This window comes from Nothoprocta perdicaria, unplaced genomic scaffold (genome assembly GCF_003342845.1).
Source record: "Nothoprocta perdicaria isolate Ctin4 unplaced genomic scaffold, notPer1 scaffold_228, whole genome shotgun sequence".
Taxonomy (NCBI): Eukaryota; Metazoa; Chordata; class Aves; order Tinamiformes; family Tinamidae; genus Nothoprocta; species Nothoprocta perdicaria.
The window spans coordinates 217,334-236,082 of NW_020455450.1; the positions used below are offsets into that span (position 1 = coordinate 217,334).

Sequence of the window (18,749 nt, forward strand, 5' to 3'; positions counted from 1 at the left end):
GAGGCCCCACAGCAAGGGAGGGAATTCATTCCTAGCAAATGCACTGCGAGGTTTTCAAGGAACACTCGGCCTCATTGGAGCCATCATTGCTCTGATGCTCTGTTGGCTTCAGCGCAGGAGACCAGGGCGAGCATCTCATTGACCTCAATGGACAGCAGGTAGTCAGCAAGTGAATAGTTAGCAAGTGCATTTGGAAATCCAAATAGTTAGCCAGTGAATTTGGAAATCCCATCTGCTCGTGAGAGGAGATGGGATTATTAGGAGGAATCTTTCCTCTTCTCATGCGTTACTGCTGTGCTCTCGCACACTCCTTTTTTCCATGCAACTCAACGTTGCTGTTGACACGCAGAATGTGCAAGGTTTGTCCAGAAGAGATTAATATCTTTGAAAACGGGCCACTCTGCAAGCGGGGCCAGAGCCGCTGTGCCATTCTGGATTCCATAAATAATTGGTGGTTGTTTGCTTCGAGAGAAATGAGGGAGACAACGGGACTGTGCCAGGCCCCTCCTGCTAGAAAAAGAAGCAGCGCAAGTGAAGAAAGAAAGTGGAAAATTGGTTCGGTTTCTAGAGTAAATAATAATGGAGATTTTGTTGCTTTACCTTTGATGAAGCACTTGTTCAAACCGCTCTTGTTCTTTTATTATTGTTGTCACAGATCCCTATCAAATCCTGGGGCCCACTAGTAGCCGCCTTGCCAATCCAGGTGAGTTCAGAGCAGCGTTTTGAAGTCAATAATCCATTTTCAGAGGGGTTTCTTTTCCTGTTCTTTCCTGTTCGACTGTACTAGGTGCGTAGCTGTTGTCCTCTGCTGGGCTGGGGATTTTAGCACTGAAATCCTTACTGTAAACAAGGAAAAGGTCTTTATCTGACCAAAATCAGCATCCTCAAAGCAGTCATGGCTATTCAAAAGAATGGACTACATCATTAGGAATTGTCTAGGGAGGCACTTGGCACTGCCACTGATTGCAGATCTAGGTGTTTCCTGCTGCAATGGGCTTGACTGCTCGTGAGGAAGCATCCTAACAAGGTTCTTTGTCTTTGCTAAGAGCATAACCACAGAGAACATCCACAGAGCAGGAGGCACCTAGGCTGGGGAAGAAATAATCCTACGTAAGCCCCATCAGCTGGAAGGGAAACTAGGTATCCAAGACCATATCCATGGTGGGCAGGAAGCAGGCAAGAGTTAAAACACACTCTGTCGCCCATTGGGTGAAAAAATTTGCAGAAGGGTATGCTCGGAAAAAGCCTGTTTATGGGCAGCCTGAAGAGTTTTCAGGCCAAAGGCGACCGTTATGAAATCTAATCTGACCTCCAACTCATAAACAGAACAAAGGGTTGACTAACGGGAATAGTTTATCCGTTCCTCCGTAAGAGTTTCGAAGGCTCGAAGGAGCCGTTCCCAGTCTAGATCGAGCTAGTCCTTCTGTTTCCTGCCTTTGTCTTTGCTTTCGGGCAGGAAACACGGTGTCACTTCCCGTCCTCTCTTTGGCTTGCTCCTCGCAGGCAGCGGGCAGATCCAGCTGTGGCAGTTCCTCCTCGAGCTGCTCTCGGACAGCTCCAACGCCAGCTGCATCACGTGGGAAGGCACCAACGGCGAGTTCAAGATGACGGACCCTGACGAGGTGGCCCGGCGCTGGGGCGAGCGCAAAAGCAAGCCCAACATGAATTACGACAAGCTGAGCCGGGCCCTGCGCTACTACTACGACAAGAACATTATGACCAAGGTGCATGGCAAGAGGTATGCCTACAAATTTGACTTCCATGGCATTGCCCAGGCTCTTCAGCCTCATCCCACCGAATCCTCCATGTACAAGTATCCGTCAGATCTCTCCTACATGCCTTCCTACCATGCCCACCAGCAGAAGGTGAACTTTGTCCCCCCGCACCCGTCCTCTATGCCGGTCACGTCGTCCAGTTTCTTCGGAGCGGCCTCCCCTTATTGGACCTCTCCTGCTGGAAGCATCTACCCAAACCCCAACGTCCCTCGCCACCCCAACGCCCACGTATCCCCACACTTGGGCAGCTATTACTAGAGGCTCTGACCTTCCAGAGGCCTCTATCAGTTTGGTTGGACGCTTTCCTTACTTCTGGGATAATTCTTTGTTTTTTTCTGGAACCCTTCATGGAGAATTGCGGCCTTTGGGGGGATAGTTAAAACTGGAGATTGGTTATTCCTGGACCAAACCTTTTACTTTTGTACCATTGTCTCTTGTGTCTTCAACTGAGAGATGGATGCTTCTTTGGGCCAGTACTGCCTTTTCTTTGGGTTTTAAGGCTTATGTCCTCTGTAGGAGCTGACTATGAAGATTGTTCACCACGACTTGGAATGATTATTAGCATTTTGATCACAGAATTTTTAAGAATTCAAAGGCTTTGTAGAAGACATAGATCCAACTGTGGGTCGTAGGAAAAGATGACCACGTGGGTTATTTTCTCGCTTTGGAGAGGACAGGCAATGTGACCATAAGTCAGGAGGACCTTGGGCTGCAGGGGACTGCAACTGGAATCTTAGCTTTAAGGCAAACGAGGAGTTTCACCCAACTGGAAATTAAATATATATATATATTCATATATATATATAGTACATGTATATTTTAAGAAGTAAAGGGCATTGAAGGAAGTTTGCTAGACTGTACAACTTCGTTAGACTGTGTATTAACTCCAGGCACATCAGAGACCCGCTCAGAAGGAAGCAACCTAACGCCAAGACATTCCTTGGAAGCAGAAGTGGAGTAAAATAAATGACAGCAGGTCCTTGAGCTCTGCCAGGGGCTTAAGGGATTGCTACGTGCTACCGATTCGCGAACGCTGTGCGTTTGTCAGCCCGTCATCCAAGGGGGTCAACAAATCAGAAGGCAAATTACTGTATAAGTTATGCAGAGTTATTTTTTTTTCCCTATATCTCACAGTATTAAAAAGAGAAAGATTAAATAAAACGAGTTGACCTCGGTCACAAATGCAGGTTTGTTTTTCTTCGTTACTGTCAGCTCAGTTGTTTGTGGGTTGGTTTTGTTTTTAATTATGTGATTTGTACATCTTTGCAATCTGTACATTTGGGCTGTAGCTTTGTACTTTTTACTAAAAAACAAAAAAAAAAAAAGAAAAAAAAAGAAAAAAATAAGACATGAGTAATGTATCTGCTGGAGATAGCCTCAGTGCTGCAAGTGGATCCCCACCTGACCCCCAAACTAGCCAGAAACCTTCCCGACTTCTCTGGGTTTGTCTAGAGTAGAGATTTTTCTATTAGTCTGTCAAAACCATCTGCAAATTAACTCCATTAGGTTTAAATTGCATTAAAACCAAGAAAAAACATGCATCACCATCTCAAAGCAACCTTTGCAATATTTGGGGCTTGTTTTTCATCACATCTTTAAAACTTGGGGAATGTCTTGTCCCGCCTCTGCAACCTAAGAGTTTACACTTAAATTTCACACATTTTGAAGTTTTCAGATGTCTGAATTTTGCAGATGTTGGTTTGGTGCCAGGAGGAGAAGGGTAAAGCACAAACATTTGGGTTTTGGGAGCAGATGTCTATGGGGTGGGGGCCAGGCTTACACGTACAACCCTTCAACTAATTGGCATTAATTGGCAACCACTTAACAGGATGGCCTAAAACCAGGACATTATAGTCTGCTTATAACTTTAAACAGAAGCACTGATGCCGTTATTTAACAGAAAGGGAAAGAAAAAAGATTACAATGGAGCTAATCTCCATCCTAAGTTTAGGTCTTAGTGCTTTTGGGGTGTTTCTAAGTAACATTACTGCAATAACCGCAAAAATAAGAAGGATGAAGAAATTACCCACGGACCTGGGGCTTTTGCTACTATATATATGCAATGTACTTTTGGGATATTAAAATATATATAATTTTGCAAGTAATCTTGGTGGTTTTTTTTCTTCAAATGTATTGTTACAATTAAGCTGTTGTATGAGGAGTATGATGTAAAAACAATGTGCCCAATAAATGGTGGTTTTCCTCTCTGAGGCATCCCGGTGTCCCGCTCTCTCCCTCCCCTCTTGCCGATAACGCAGGAACTTTGCGTCTAAATTGCACCGGGCTCCGAGGAAAACAGAGAAGCAGCAGCCAAATATTATTGACCTCCGACTGCAAGGGAGCAGAGCCTGAGTTTATCAGGTCGGCTCTTGGGGCTTGGCCAAGAATCGGCAACGAGGCTTGGACTAACGAGACTTGGGCTCGACTGCTCTGCAAAGCAGCTCCCTCCGCTCCCGCATTCCCACGTCTCTTCCCCTTGGATATTCCAGCTTAGTCCTAAGTGTTTGGTTGCTTATCCCTCAATACTGTTTTTCCCTGTAGCACAATCTGGATTCATTCCGGTTATGCCTCATCCCTAGAAATATGGAATATTTGCTTTTTTTAATACAACGTGCCTGCCTAGCTGCTGGGATTTCAAGGAGAACCTGAAGACTGAGTTGACTAAGGCCAAATCTTCAGCTTGTCAAGACGGTTTTGACCACTTTGGCCAGGAGGATCCTTGGAGAACAAACCTCAATTGCAGAAGCTCCCATTTCCGACTGTCCAGCTCCAAAGATCTTCATGCATCTTGAAGATGGCAGCTCATCAGCGGCATCCTCAGCCCAGGGTTGAACTCTCCCTTCCCAGTGATTTTAATTGCTGCCAATATGTAGCTTTGGATGGAGTTTGCCACCCATGAAAGCCACCTTCCCATGGGATCTAATGCGGAGCAGGGAGAGCACACCAGGGTGCCAGGCACCCATGACCAGGGAGATGCCTTCCAGGCACCTCGAATTTCCCTAACACGTGAATTCCAACTCCTCGGGCGACGCACATGTGCTGAGTTTGGAACAGCGCATTTCTCTGACTCTTTGGTGGTGAAAGCTCCAGGGATGCTCACGGCGGCAGCCGCCCCCTCCCAGACTCCCGTTTCTGGGACAAACCGAGGGAAAACAAACATGGAATCCGTCGGCACTAAAGGGCTGCCTTTCCCAGGAGGTCAAAGTAGACTGAAGTCAAGCACTTTGGGAATTTGCCCTGGGCCCTGTGGGCTTTCATGACCCTCATGCTGCAGGTGGTGGGGTGGGCTGTGGCTTTCCCTGCTGTCTGTGGCCTTTTTCCACCTTTTTTTCCCTCTTAGGTGCTCTCAGGCATCGTGGGGAGTCTCCAGCCCTTGGAAGGGTGTGCTGAGTTGGTGGTAGGTGCCAGTTCTCTGCGCCAAGCCTGTGCCCGAGGGAGCTGGAGCTGCAGAGCAGAGCTGCAAATGGTACAAAAGTCTCCGCAGACCCAACCTCAGTGCTGCCAACCCACTGCAGATGTTAAGGGTGCCTTAGATGCTGCTGCAGATGTGATGTTTACAGCCCCCAACTGTCCACTTACAGTCACCCCGGAGTTCCCTGCGGTGAGTTAAGTCTCCCGGCACTTCAGTGAAGTGGCTAAATGTCTCCAGCGCGCAGGGCTCGTGCCACAACCGAGTCCCTAAATGCATTCAGCTCCGTGCCGTAAAACAAGGAGCAGTCCCCACCACGTTTGTGCTTTGTTCTTTCGGGATTGCTGAAGTTCGCGCTGTTGGGCTTGCTGCACTGCCAAGGTCAAGTTGAGGGTTGCTGAGATGCGAGGTTGGGGCTATCTGGAGGTAAGGGGTGCCATCCAGTGGCAACAAGAGAGAAGACACTGGTGGAGCGCTCAAACCCAGCTGACACTCCTTGCGTGGCCTTCAGCATCCTCGTCTCGGTGGTGGGTTGTCACGAGGAGCTGCCTCTGAGCTGCTTGGGACACGGTCACGCGGGAGAGCGAGCGCCTCAATGCTTCCTGATGGACGTTAATTAGCAATGCAATGTGCAACTGCAGTGGGAAGTGAGGCTCCAGCCTCCCCTTGCTTGTTCATTCCCTGGAGCGATGCGGGGACACACACACAATTATTTGTTCCTTGCGCAGCAGAGTTTGTTCAAGCCATCAGCTTCCCCAGGCAGATGCTCCCACCACAGGAATGTCAACTTGGACGAGGGAACACGCTGTGTACTCCAGCAGCTGCGGAGAGAGGGCTTGAGCCTTCCTCAGTCGTGTTCCCAGCAAAATTGTCACCGGGTTAGGCTCCACTTGGGGTTGGTGGCAGGGCTGAGGGGAAGGGGGCAAGATAAAAGGTGGGGAGAAGGGCACTTCCCAGCTGATCCACATCGGGGTAACCACCTTGCCTGGTGAGAGCAAGGAGGACGCGCCACCTCGTCTGCTCTGGTCCGTACGGGCGCGTTGAGCCCCGCTGGCTTCACAAGACGGACACGCACGCGGGAGCGCCCCGTGCGTGCTGCTCCGCAGCCACATTCCTGCAGTGCGACTCAGTGGGAGCATCTAAACAGTTTGCCCGAGTTTATATTATTCTTTAGGAGTGCCTTTCTTTAGCCCGTTACTAGCAAAGACTTTGTGGAGAGGGCTAACTAGCATATGTCAGCTCACTAAAAGCAGTTATTTCAATGCATGGCGTGCTCTGGAGCAGGCAGCAGGATGTCTTATTCATTTGCCAGCAGGAGGGAAAATGTATTTCAAAATGCTTGAAAGATTATGCACAGCTTGAATGGACGTTTAAAATAAATACAGGAGAAGAAACATGCCGTTTGTGAAATGAGAAGATAAAAATTGAGGGTAGACACGCGATTTCCAGGCCTGGTGGCTGGTCTCGGTCCTCCAGAGCTAAGTCCTTCAAGGCCTTAATCCTGCAATGACTTCTCTTCGTGTTCAAATCTGCTGAGTCTCAAGTTGTCTGTGTGTGTTGGTTAGGCTGCTGGGGACATCACTGATCTTCCAAGGTACTTTTATGAGCTGGTAGTGGAAAAAAAAGGAGCCTGGATGTGCAATAGTACTTGGGCTGAACACAAGTTGAATTCTGCAGTGGTTTCATGCTATTTTTTTGGCGAGGTTCTTAGCTCCTGTGCATTCCATACCATGAAAAGCACTAGTTGTGGATGCCACAGAACGGGCAGATGGGAGAGGGAACCAAAAGGCCTCAAGAAAGCTGAGGAGATGTAGAAGCAAAGCACTGTCAGGGGAACATCAAGAAAAAACCTTTGGTTTCTAGTATCAGCTCTGCAGGCTCGCTCCAGCCACTTCTGCTCGAAGAGATTAGATTTATTTTCATCCTCTTAACTGAACTTTGTCTTAATGGCAAGAGGAGTGACAGGCCTCAAAATAGATTTCCCAAGGACTCCGTCCAGAGTGGCACAGCATGCAGCATATATCCCGATAAAACTTTATCCCGGCCAGGGAACCTTATCTCTCTGGTGACAAACAGGCCTCCCTGGACAGAAGGAGGAAATGCCAATTCTGTTGGCCACAAAGGCCCAGGGGGGCGCATGGAGGCCGCATGAAGGCCTGGAGGCCGCACAAAGGCCTGGAGGCCCAGGGAGGCCGCACGAAAGCCCGGACGGCCTGGAGGGCCAGCCACGCATGGAGGCCCGGGGAGGCCGCACAAAAGCCCAGAGGGCTTAAGGTGCTAAATGGATTTGCTAGAGATGTGCCCTTCTTGTTGTGGAGGTTGTCTCCTCATCAAGGTTAAGACGACATCCTCTTGCTTCTCTTCCTAGGGGAAGAGGTGTAATTTTTATTTGATTACTCAGGTTTCCATCGATATGATAAACAGCATCTGTAAAGGAAGCTCCATAAAGGGAATGAGCAGCATCAGAGGGAGAACTTGGTTCAGATAAACCAGGGATGACTCAGATGTTATTTCACCATCTTGCACCCTCCCAGGTCTGTGGGTGACCATGAAATCAATCACTGTCTACCCTGGTACATCATCTGTAAGAAGAAGACAATAAACCTGTCCTTTCAACCAGACAATCTGAGATCCACTACTGGTTGGAGAGCCTCCGATGCCCCGATGATTGGGGCTATGAAGGTATCTGCAGATTGCAGTGTTACTTGCACGGCTGCAAAAAGAGTACGCTTGATTTATTGGGCAATGTCTATGAATTACCTTGAATATTCGCCTCCCATGCAATCAACTGTAGGTTGTTCATTTTGGTAATTGATGCAACAAGATGAGAACAAAACTTTGCTGACCTTTCCATCTACACGTGAAGAAGTGCATAGCAGCGATGCATTGAGAAGGAAAGATTGATGCTGTTGATAGTTGGCTTTTAAAGTGCTTTAGAGACATGGTTGTTCTTACCATTGATCTTGATATGTTCTGTGTTATAGACAGCAAATCTGATAAATATAACCATCTCTTCTGAACCAACCAAGGGGGTCACCCTGGGCTGAGACCTGAGCACTCCTGCTTCCCAGATTTTGCTTTCAACACACATTCCATTCATTCACAAAGTAGTAGTCTTGTTGCAGTTTGGACTGACTTTTTTTTTCCTGAAGGTGCATCCAGGGAATTTCCTCCCTTCTTCCAGTAGATGGCTTTCTTGTCACGCATACCAGAACTGCTGTTTTTTGGTTCTCCACAGTGTGGCCCATCATCATCTTCATGAATGAAGATGAACCATACTGTGGCTCATCTTCATCATCTGGACAGCTGGTTTTGGACACTTCCAGCTTTGACAGGTCGCCAGCCTCTGGAGAAGTGGTCACAAGAGTACCCAGAAGGCGAGAAGCTACAAAATTCTTCTTTTCTCATAGTGGGTCTCCTTGTGCCTCTCTTTGCTCTTTCTCATTTTCCATTTGCTTCTTTCCTTCATAAACGGAATCAAAACATCTCACAGAATAGTGTTTCACCCAGCTTTGCGTGCAGCAATATGACTGAACTTGTCTTTTCCACCAGTTTTCTAAGCAAGTACCATCCAGTAATGCTCCATTTCTCTAGCTATACCTGCCTCGCAAAGAGATGATTTTGAAATGTTCCAAAGTGCTTAAGTGTTCTGGAGCCAGAGTATCTGCTTGTAGAGATGATTTTAGGCAATTAGAAACATACTTTTTTTTTCTGGTTTTGGCTCCTAAATCCCTTAGATTTTTTGAAAATTTTGACTTCTATTCATGGCTCATTCTTTCGTTCCAACAGCTGTGTTGGAATATGTCCTTTTTTTCCTGTCTCTTCAGGCTTTATAACAAACTCGCATGCCTCTGGAAACTTAAATGAGTTGGACATTCCAACTTAGCAGCTTCACAAAATGTCCCACAGGTACAAAAATATAAATACTATGAAATATATACAGAGCATAGTTCAATAGCATTCTGGAGATCACTGTGCTGGTCCTCTGATTTAAGGCTTTCTGCTGTTTTACTAATTTATTAAGCCTGTCCAGATTGATTTCCTTATGGAGAAAGTTAAATCCCACGAATATTCGGAGCTACATCTGTGTGTCACTAGTTTCACTGGCTTCGGACATTACAAAGCCATAGTTATCGTAACCTTTCCTCTCTTTGGCTTTGGTTTCTTTCTCGTTGTAGAGACAGAAGGCGCAGTGGGGAGTCTCCACAGCCACTGTCTTGCTGAAGTTCTGGAAATCTACTCTGTATTTCCCTTCTTTGGTCTTGGACACAATGGGAGCAAAGCGGTAACCCCAAAGCACCTCTTCTGGTATGTAGGATGTCCTTACCTGACAGGTAGCACTAGTGGCTTCCACAGTGCCATCCAGAAACACCACCAGTTCAAAATCCTGCTGCAGAATCGTTTCTGCTGCCATGTGGAAAAAGGGGCTGTTCTTATCTATGACATGATAAATAGTTAAAGGGGAGATGAAGAAGAGGTTCTCATTGCCAGCATCAACTACAAAGTCTATGTTGACCTGGTCCAGGATGATTGTTTCTCCTTCAGGGGTGATGGTGGTCCTGAGCAGTTTTCCATAGATGTGGCTTCCAATCAGCAGGCTCTTCCTGAGGTTTGCCACACGGATGAGGAGGCACAGCTTGCCAGCACGCTTGCTGATGACAGCATGCTTGCTGAAGGTGATGGTCTTAGCCCGATTTTTGGATCTGGATATCTTGGCCAAGATGGCTCCACACATGAAGGAATTGATGATTACCCCTAGGATGGACTGGAAAATCAGCAGGAAAATGGCTGTGACGCACTGCTCTGTGACGCATCTGAAGCCATAACCAATGGTCACCTGAGTCTCTAAGGAGAACAGGAAAGCTGAAGTCAAGCCGTTGATGTTCTCAACGCAAGGGGTATGATTTATGGAAGGGTTGAATTCTGGAAGATCTTGGTGTACGTACGCCACAACATACCAGAGGAGACCAAAGAGAAACCAGCTACCTAAGAATGCTGAAATAAAGATAGTCATTTTGTATCTCCACTTGAGATCCAGGATTGTTGTCCATATGTCAATCAAAAAGACAAACCTTGACTGCTCCTCTACATTGCCAAACTCTATGTTACACCTTCCATCTTTGGAGACAAGCCTTGCTCTTCGCCGGCTCCGCTCTGTGAGGTGCCTGGCAAAGCGTTTCCGAAGGTAGTTGAACATTCCTCCTGCTGATGGTGTTCTGGAGAATGAGAAATAATAACAATTAAGGGTAATACAGGTTGCATTTGTTCCTGCAGGCAAGGAATAAACTCTGCTCGAGTCTCAAGACACTGGTTTAGGAACAAAGGGAGATCATTTGCATTTTTTCCCTCAGCAAGTGGGCAAAAATTTCAGTGCGTATCTGAGGGAACTAACAAGTTCTTGCCTTGGAAACCAGGTTTGGAGCAAAACAGGCAAGTGTAGGGAGAGGCTGATGGAATCCAAGTTAAAGATTGCCTGCTATGTTCACAGACAGATCCAGGGTCAGATTTTGACCCAGAGTTTAGGAATGTTCTTCAAGGAGAAAATAATTCCTTGCAGAGTTGGTCACCCTTCAAGCATAAGAAATGTTCTGGGGCCAGAAAGGACATGTTAAATTAGCACACAGCACTCACTTGCCCGCAAAATGTACACGCTATGCTTATTTATTCTGCCTTTGAATAAGATTCTTCTCGTGCAGCTAAATTTCACTGTGTCCTATAATCACATTTCTTGGGGGCAGAATGCTTGCAAACCAATAAATTAAGGAAAGAACTTGCAGGAAAATAGTCCTACCGGTGACTCACAGGCTACTCTGAATTTACTGCATCTAGAAGGACATTGTGACCCCAGTCATGCAGAGCCCCATGTGTTTCAGGGAGCTGCAACTTCTGTGGATGATGGTCTCTTTCCAAAGAGCTGTCACATGAACATCTCAGTAGTGGAGACACCAGGACACTTGTAATTGTTGCTCTTCCTTTACTGTTATAGGAGGTGACACAAAAAAGAACTTATTGGGAATGGTTTTTTTGCTCAGGTGTTGACACTTTGGAGCTCTGTTGGAGGAGAAGACCACTTAGGTCTCCCTCCCTAGGGTTCAGTCTTGATCACAAGCCTGCAGAGGCTTTATCATTGACTTAAAGAACAAAGACTAGGTCTCCAGCAAGGGCAGGGCATTGCTGGGCATGGAATTACAAGAGCCTGGGGCTGCTGTCAGGTTTTTCACCTTAGGAACACTGGCACCAGAGGCCAACTAATTGGATCTCACACCTAATCCTTACGTATGATAATTCTGTTAAAGTGCTTAATTTGTAATTCTCTTTTCCAACTTGTGCCTGGAGATGAAATTCGGTTTTAGCAACCTGAGAGCTGGGAAGCCCTCCTATTCCTGAAAGTCTGCTGAAAAAAGAAAGCCCATAGGCTTTCTTTATTTTTTATTTTTTATTTTTCATTATGGAGTAATGCAGGGTATGAAAGGGGTTAGTGCAGAAGCTTGAGCAAAAACTGGCAGTCTGACTGTAGTGACACATTCAGAAATTCAAATAACTTCCCTTTTTTCCTGGCAGAATTAGAAAGGAGAGAAAGATACTACAACACTAACGTGAAATCCCATATCATGTTAACAAGAAAAACACTTGGGCACAAATCACTACAAAACTGACCAGTTCTCACTGATTTTCCTAAGAAGGATGTGCTCAAATACCCTGTGGCACAATTTTTTGGTTCCTTTAAGGCTGTTTCATATGTGCCTCCCCTACAGTAAACAGTAACAAAGGAGAAATAGGAAATCATTAGAGTTGAAAGAATATAAATATGAATAAATTGCACTTTGCAATTAAGTGCAAAGTTGTATTCTTTCTGCTCTTACAATGAATCCACCTTCCTCCTGCTTTCAGTTCAAATTAGGAAGTAAAATATCGAAGGTCACTTGTGTAATGCGGCTTTGCACTGTTTTAAACTTTTGCTGCTGAATTTATTGGCTGTGAATGGTGCTGACGAAGGTTAAACTTTAAGCAGATATTTGAGGAAGGGGGAAATGAGGTCATTTTCTAAACAATCCTCAAATTCTGATTTCTTGATGCGCTTTTAATGTGTTTGTGTTAACATATAGTTTGAGCAAAAGGATTATTCCAGGCCATTCCCGGAACTTTTCTGATATTTAAGGTTTGCCTCCTGTATTTCTTTCACTGCACGGAAATGTGCTGTCCTGTAGTTTCTCTTTTTCTGAAGGAATGTGAGCACTGAGAAATATGAAGAAAATATGAAGAAATATGAAGGAAAATTCTTGTGCCTGTGGCTCTTCAGTTACTAACCACATGGGAATCTCCAGAAATGTGACCATGGATTTGTCGAGGCAATCCAATAGCTATTGATTAGGGTTGATGGGATGACTGCGACATTGCAAATAGGTCCCAAATCTACTTTCCCATTCTTTTTCTAGCTCTTCAAGTCTCCCACGTCCTCTTCACAGACTGTTTTACAAGCCCTGTTTACGCTACCCCCAGGTAGGTCAAAGTCAAAAGAATTATATCTGTTTTTAAGCAGGATAACATAGGGAATTCTCCCGTCAACACATCTTTCCTGCTCCCACACACAACTGAAATACACTGATTTGCTTCAACGGGACTAAAAATCCCCTTCTGTACAAGCATACTACACGTATACATCACAGACTGTCTAGAGGAGGTTATATAAAGCAAGTTGTATAATACAGCACTTAAAGCCCTTTCAGTTTAAATCAGCAAAGGTAACCCAGCTATGTCTTAGCTAATATTTACCAGGATACGTTTCCTGCTTGGCCAGAATAAACAGGGTATCGCTGTCTATATTTCTTTTGCATGTTAAATTCCTAGTTGCAGGAGTCAGCAGTGTTGCTCCTGGCCCCCAGGCAGAATATGTTTTTAAGATGTGCAGTGCACCACTTGCATTTAAAGCTTTGGGATATTTCCGAATAAAACCCTTCCATGAATAAAGATGACAGTCAATCACAGTTAGATGGGGTTAGCTACCAAAATGAGGCTCCTTGCCCCTTTCCCCTTCCTATTTCCCATCTCTAGAGTAACAAACTGCTGGATTTCTGTTCTCAAAGTCCTCATCGGTCTCAATCTTCCATCGTTTTCCGCGGAATATTTCATAAAATATGTCATAAAAGTAGAGTTCTTAGATGCATTTCTGCCTTTTCCTTTCCCTGCATTCCTGTAAGTAGATAAGAAAGTCTATCCGAATTCCTGATTTCTACATACCAGAGGTCCTCTGCTCACCCCAAAACGTGGCCGAGTTTTCCTCTCTGCTCTTGCTCGTGTCCTTGGGAAGAATTTTGAAAGTGGGGGATAATGACCAGGCGCTTTAATGGTTCCCGGGATAAATCCTTTGTACGACACCGTGTGCGGAGCACATTAATCCAGGAAAAGGGCTTTAATCGCAGCCACATGCAGCACTTGAGCAGATCCATGAGTGAAGGAAGGGGAAGGTGCTGCAGGTTTGGTGGGGGGCTGACGCTTTACAGCGTTGATATCCATGGCTTCAAAACTGTATCTTCACTCACAGCAGCACACGTAGGAAAAAGGAGTCATTAGGAGGAGACAACAGGAGTGTAAAGTGGCCCAGCAATGGGGAAGAACCTGTGGCCTTCATCAGAAAAACATCTTTTATGGATTCGGATGAAGTACTAAGAAGCTTAGGTAGAAGAAAGGGAAATACAGCGTTAAGGGATTTTTTTTTTTTTCAGTCCTGTTCAGGTCTTCTCAAAAACCAGATCTTTCCTTTTTTTCCTCTTTTCTTTTGCTGAACTTTCTGGGTGCAAACTATCTGACATACTACATTTCTAATGCCTTGCAAAACCCTTTTGGTTAGAAAAGGGTGCAGTAACACAGCTGCTTTGCTGCTGAGACCTTTGGAGAGCACAGCTCCTTTACTCCTTCCTAGCTGCACTGAGGAGAGGAATTTACCCAATATGATGGGATGGAAACGGCAGCATTCCCTCTCTCCTTACCACATATATCCCAATTCTAGAAGCCCAAGTGTAGCCAAAAAACGATCCTTCAGCTAATCTGAGGCCAGGCACAATTAGCTAAAGCGACTACGTTGGGCCAGCCCAAATTCCCAGTGCAATTTGTGGTGGGTACGCTAACAGATCTGCTGGTCCATCCTCTTGCTGGGCAGATTAATGGTAAGATGTTTGAGCTGCCTCTTTCCATATTGCAGCAGAGGAGGCGAAACGGTACCCACTTGTCTGTAGGTTGTTTATAATATACACTGGGAACATAAAGTGCTATCCTTAGAACCTCTCCTTTTCATCCAGTTACATATCTTGCCTCTCTCCTGCTGGGGTTTTTAAGATAAGGAAACCTCTCAGGACTGACAAGAGCCACATCATGCACTGGCGAGGTCTCATTCGGATCATCTGGGGACAAGCATGGCAAAATGCACTGTGCAAAATACCCATCCCACAGCCCAGGCTTCTTATCCAGCAGGGAGAAGTGGATGCCCTTGAAACCCCAAGGCAGAGGAACCCCTTGGAAATCATCAAAGTCACCTGCTTTTTCCCCTGTAAGGGACTAAGGTCCTTACTGCTGTAATGTAATCCTTAATTACAGCAATGCTTGAAGAAATAGGCTGCAATTTCCTGCCACCAGGCCAAGCCCAAGGGATAACTCATCCATGAGGATACAGGGAGGCGACTGAATGGAAGAGGGGCAATCGCAAGGCAGGAAAAGCTTGTTTTCTGAACGCTTAGGACTGCTCATTGGTGGGTCTCAAAGGCTGAAATATTTACATGCAGGAGTCTAAATAAAGAATCTACAGCAGTAAAGTCATTGCTCTCATTAGCAATTAATATTTATTGTAGATAGTACTGCAGACAAGTTTAATCCCGCTCTCCCATTTGCTGGGAATCTAAGGAGTGGAAGCAAGTGGACAGGCTGTTGTGCCTCCTATGTCTAAACAGGGTTTGCAAAAGAGTTTTGTCTAGATAAAAAGAAATTGCTAGCACTCTCCAGTGCAATTATATCTTTTGGTATTTCTGCTTTAATCGAAAACAAGAAAATCCTCCTTGCAATGGATTTGTGAGGCGTCACTGTGGATGCAAGAGGAAAAAAGGGGGGGAATTAATTCACTGGAAGTGTTCTGCTAGATGTGTAATCCCCTTTGAGGGAATTCATGCTGATTTACTGAGAAGCCTTGAAAATTAACTGTTTTGCAAACAAAGGTAAATATTGTTCTAGACACTTGTGGTTTCCAGAAAAAGGTGTTTTAGCCTAAAAGCATGGAGGAACTCAAGGTGAAGGAAACCTATAAGGTCTCCTGTAGGACTGAAAGCAGAAGCCAAATATAAAGAAAGAACTAGAGAGCAGCAAGATGCAAGTGGGGAAGGCAGCACTACCTAAACACTAACCACAAAAGTCACAGGGGAAAAGGGACAGAGTCACATGAGCTGCTTTTGCACCCTTTCTCATTTTGTTATTCTCTGCTGGAGTGTTCAAGGGGATGAATCATTAACTTGCAATATGTTTCTGCAGGTGGGGCAAAGCCAAGGCCCCGTCACCAGAATGATGCAGCCAAAGGTCTTGCAGCAGAAACCCTGAAGACGGGGAGGCAGGTGGCTTAGTCATCAGCAACGCAGCCGTTCTGAGATAAAACTGCCTTCCAGCACTGGCCCTTGTGGCCTTGCCTCAACATCCAACGTCAAGGTAGCTAAATGCACAATGGTAGTCCTGTATTCCAAGCTTCCATACTCAAACTTGCTTCCCAAAGAACTGGTGAGTTGAGGATGGCTTCATACCACCCCAAGAAGGGTCCCGAGCGTGGGAAGGGTCACTCACTGAAAATGGTTAATGTTGCTGTAACAGCTTTTTCTGGAGGTGGAAGAAAGCTTGTGCTTATTCCACACACGGGGAAACAACAAAATAGTTCTTTTTGCATTCAACAAAAAAAAAGAGCAAAAGCAAGAAAGCCAGTGTTGCTATAATATACAGCCTTGTCATAGCAATATCACAGGAGATAGGCACTTGCAGCCCAGGGTAGGGGCACAGCAAGAAGCCTGGACAGAAAGCACCACCCTTGCTCTACACTGCCCACCAAGCCAGGCACACAGACAGGTTTTGGTTTATGTCTCTTCAGCTGCGTTCAAATGTTAGTCTTGGTCTGCAAGTCAGCAGCTCCACGATATTGCACACGAGGGAAAGGCTGCTGAGTGGCTAACCTGGGTTACCTCCAGCAGGAAGGGTTCCCTTGAGTTTTGCTTTGCTTTTTGATGGAGATTATATATAGTTTGTCTAATACTGCAACCAAATATTTACACTTCATGCTCCTTCTTGCATGAATTGCATGCAGCAGCATTGCTCTATTGCAGTCTTCCACCTGCTCACAGCACAGCTGTATGGAGAATAGCAGGTGCTTATCTTAGGCCAAATGAGCAGTTCTGGAATATTTTCATGCACTTTCAAGACTGCTGTCCTTTTACAGTCCTTGCCTTTAGCTAGGCTGTAAATTCTGCATCCCAATCTTCTGTGTTTATCAAGGTGACTTTAACATTTCTAAACCTAAAAAAAAAATCACTGTGCCGAGTTGGTTTGCTGCCAATAAGCCAAGCCTAGCACCAGAGATAGAGACCAATGTGATGAGCTTGAGAGAGGTTCAAATCCCCGCTTTGCTAGATTCACCCTGGAAATCCAAGGCACTTGCTGTGTGTTTCTAATTGATCATTGCTCACATGGCAGGATTGTGGGGAAAAAGAAATATGTGCTAAGTAGTATGATAGACCCTACTCTGCTCTGCAGCAGTAACCCGCAGTTTTAAGCTGAAAGAACTAAGGACATAAAGAGGAGAAAATTGGATGCATTGCTTTGGAAACAGGCATTTTTTGAGCTGCAGTCCTGTCTGTGTGGTCTCGGGCTATTTCCACTGCTTTCTTACTCATGCTCTCGGTCTGCAAAAGGAAATAATAAGAGTAATTCTACTATTTTACACAGGACTATGAGGCTATTTCAAAGTCTACAATGATTTTTCATGATGTAGACTCATATTATTTCAAAGCAGCTTTTGGGCTGCCCTGAGCTGTTAGAGTTGCATGTTATTTCAGCAGTAATTGAAGTGATTCCTGAATCCAGCTGTCATCTATAAAATATTTGAGGGTCTTTCAGAAATAAAGGTGTCCTGCAAATTCAAATGATAGCTATTTTCTGTCAGATATAAGGCAGCTCTTCCATATTTCTTCTGTCATCTTCTCAAATTAAGAAAGCAGAGGAAGAACTTCTCTTAAGATTAAGGTACATGTGTTATTCTCCTTAGTTATATTACTGAAATGTATGTAGTTTCTCATCTTTGCACCACTCAGCTGTCAGAGGTTAAGGCATGCTACATAGAACATAAGTTGCATAGTGCTAAATATTGTAATTATAATTTTTCTTAGCCAGGAGTATCAATAGACCATCCCTTTAATGAGCAATTTCTAGGTTCTTCTGAAGGTCTGTGTCTCATCTGAGATTAAGAAGCTTCCCAGCAGATGTTTAAGGGGTGGCATTCTAGTCTTGTTGCCATTAAGAGGCAGTTTGGGATTATTTCCCCGAGCTTGCCCTTTTCCTCCACCTGGAGATACAAAAAAACTACTCTGACCTCCACCCTGCTAAAATTTAGGATAGGTTACAACTGGTAACACAGGGAATGGGAATATCTACAAGGGATAATATGTTTTCTAGCTTTTCTAACTATAAGCCTAGAAAGAAACCAGTGATGAAACCATAGAATTGTTAATTCAATTGTTAATTGAGTTTATTTTGCAGCACATTTTTTTGCTGTTCAGCGGGCCTGCAAGCCTGTCACAGCAGCTGCAAAGTAGATTGGCACTTTCTAGCTTATACTGGTTGTTTAATCAGTTAAGGTTCAATAACACACACCAGAAGTTGGGAAGACTTCCATGATTTAGCACTCCAATCACAAGTTTTAGTAGCACTGCAAATATTTAGCGACAGATTTTGTCCTACCTCCTTATTCCTGGTTTCTGCAAGGTTCAACCAAGCTGTCCGGGTGCATCTTGTCCCATTACAGTCTCCTCTCCCTTGGCTCCTTTCTTGAACCGTCTTTAGGTGCTGCATCATGAGGTAGGCAACAGCTTTGGTTGTTCTAGCACCTTCTACAGGAGCAGGTAGCCCAGTCTGCAGCCCTTGCCATGGCTTTCAAAGTCATTTTATGGTCCCAAGATAAAGGGAAGCAAAGCCTAATTTTAGGGACTTTCAGCTGAAGGCAGAAGTATTAAAGACACCTGGTGCTCTTTCATATGAGGTTCACTAAAGCAAGCTCTAGCTATTGAAGTTAGGGAGTCAGAGCCTGTTTGTGGCTAGGAGATTGGCTGAGATGCTCCTGCGATTTATTAGAAGTGAATGTCATGAGGACTAAACAAAACTCAGAAGCAAATTTTGAGAACCAAATCTCATTATGCCGTTATTTGCCTACTACTGTTGATCTTTTGGCCACTTCTGCAAAAATGAAATTTCTAGTTTCAACATTATCTGATTATTCCCTGTTATAACTCAACGTTGCCCACAATAAGGCTAATTTTGGCTTTTGAGGGTGT

The 18,749-nt window shown here is 45.1% G+C and overlaps 2 protein-coding genes across 2 annotated transcripts in view; one reads left to right on the forward strand and one right to left on the reverse strand.

Moving 5' to 3' along the window:
- The window catches only part of FLI1 (Fli-1 proto-oncogene, ETS transcription factor), a 39,910-nt gene extending 36,691 nt beyond the window's left edge, over positions 1–3,219 (forward strand). Inside the window, exons 7-8 of the mRNA XM_026039317.1 lie at positions 656–703; positions 1,504–3,219. Coding sequence (XP_025895102.1) covers positions 656–703; positions 1,504–2,033 — 578 coding nt within the window. The 3' untranslated portion in view covers positions 2,034–3,219. The remainder of the gene's footprint in view (positions 1–655; positions 704–1,503) is intronic.
- A 5,719-nt stretch (positions 3,220–8,938) lies between these two features.
- Positions 8,939–18,326, reverse strand: KCNJ1 (potassium voltage-gated channel subfamily J member 1). Its single transcript, XM_026039340.1, has 2 exons — positions 18,160–18,326; positions 8,939–10,400 (listed from the first exon to the last, which is right to left on the reverse strand). The coding sequence occupies exon 2, from the start codon at positions 10,379–10,381 to the stop codon at positions 9,263–9,265; it is 1,119 nt and encodes a 372-aa protein (XP_025895125.1). The 5' UTR covers positions 10,382–10,400; positions 18,160–18,326; the 3' UTR covers positions 8,939–9,262.
- Positions 18,327–18,749: the final 423 nt, after the last annotated feature.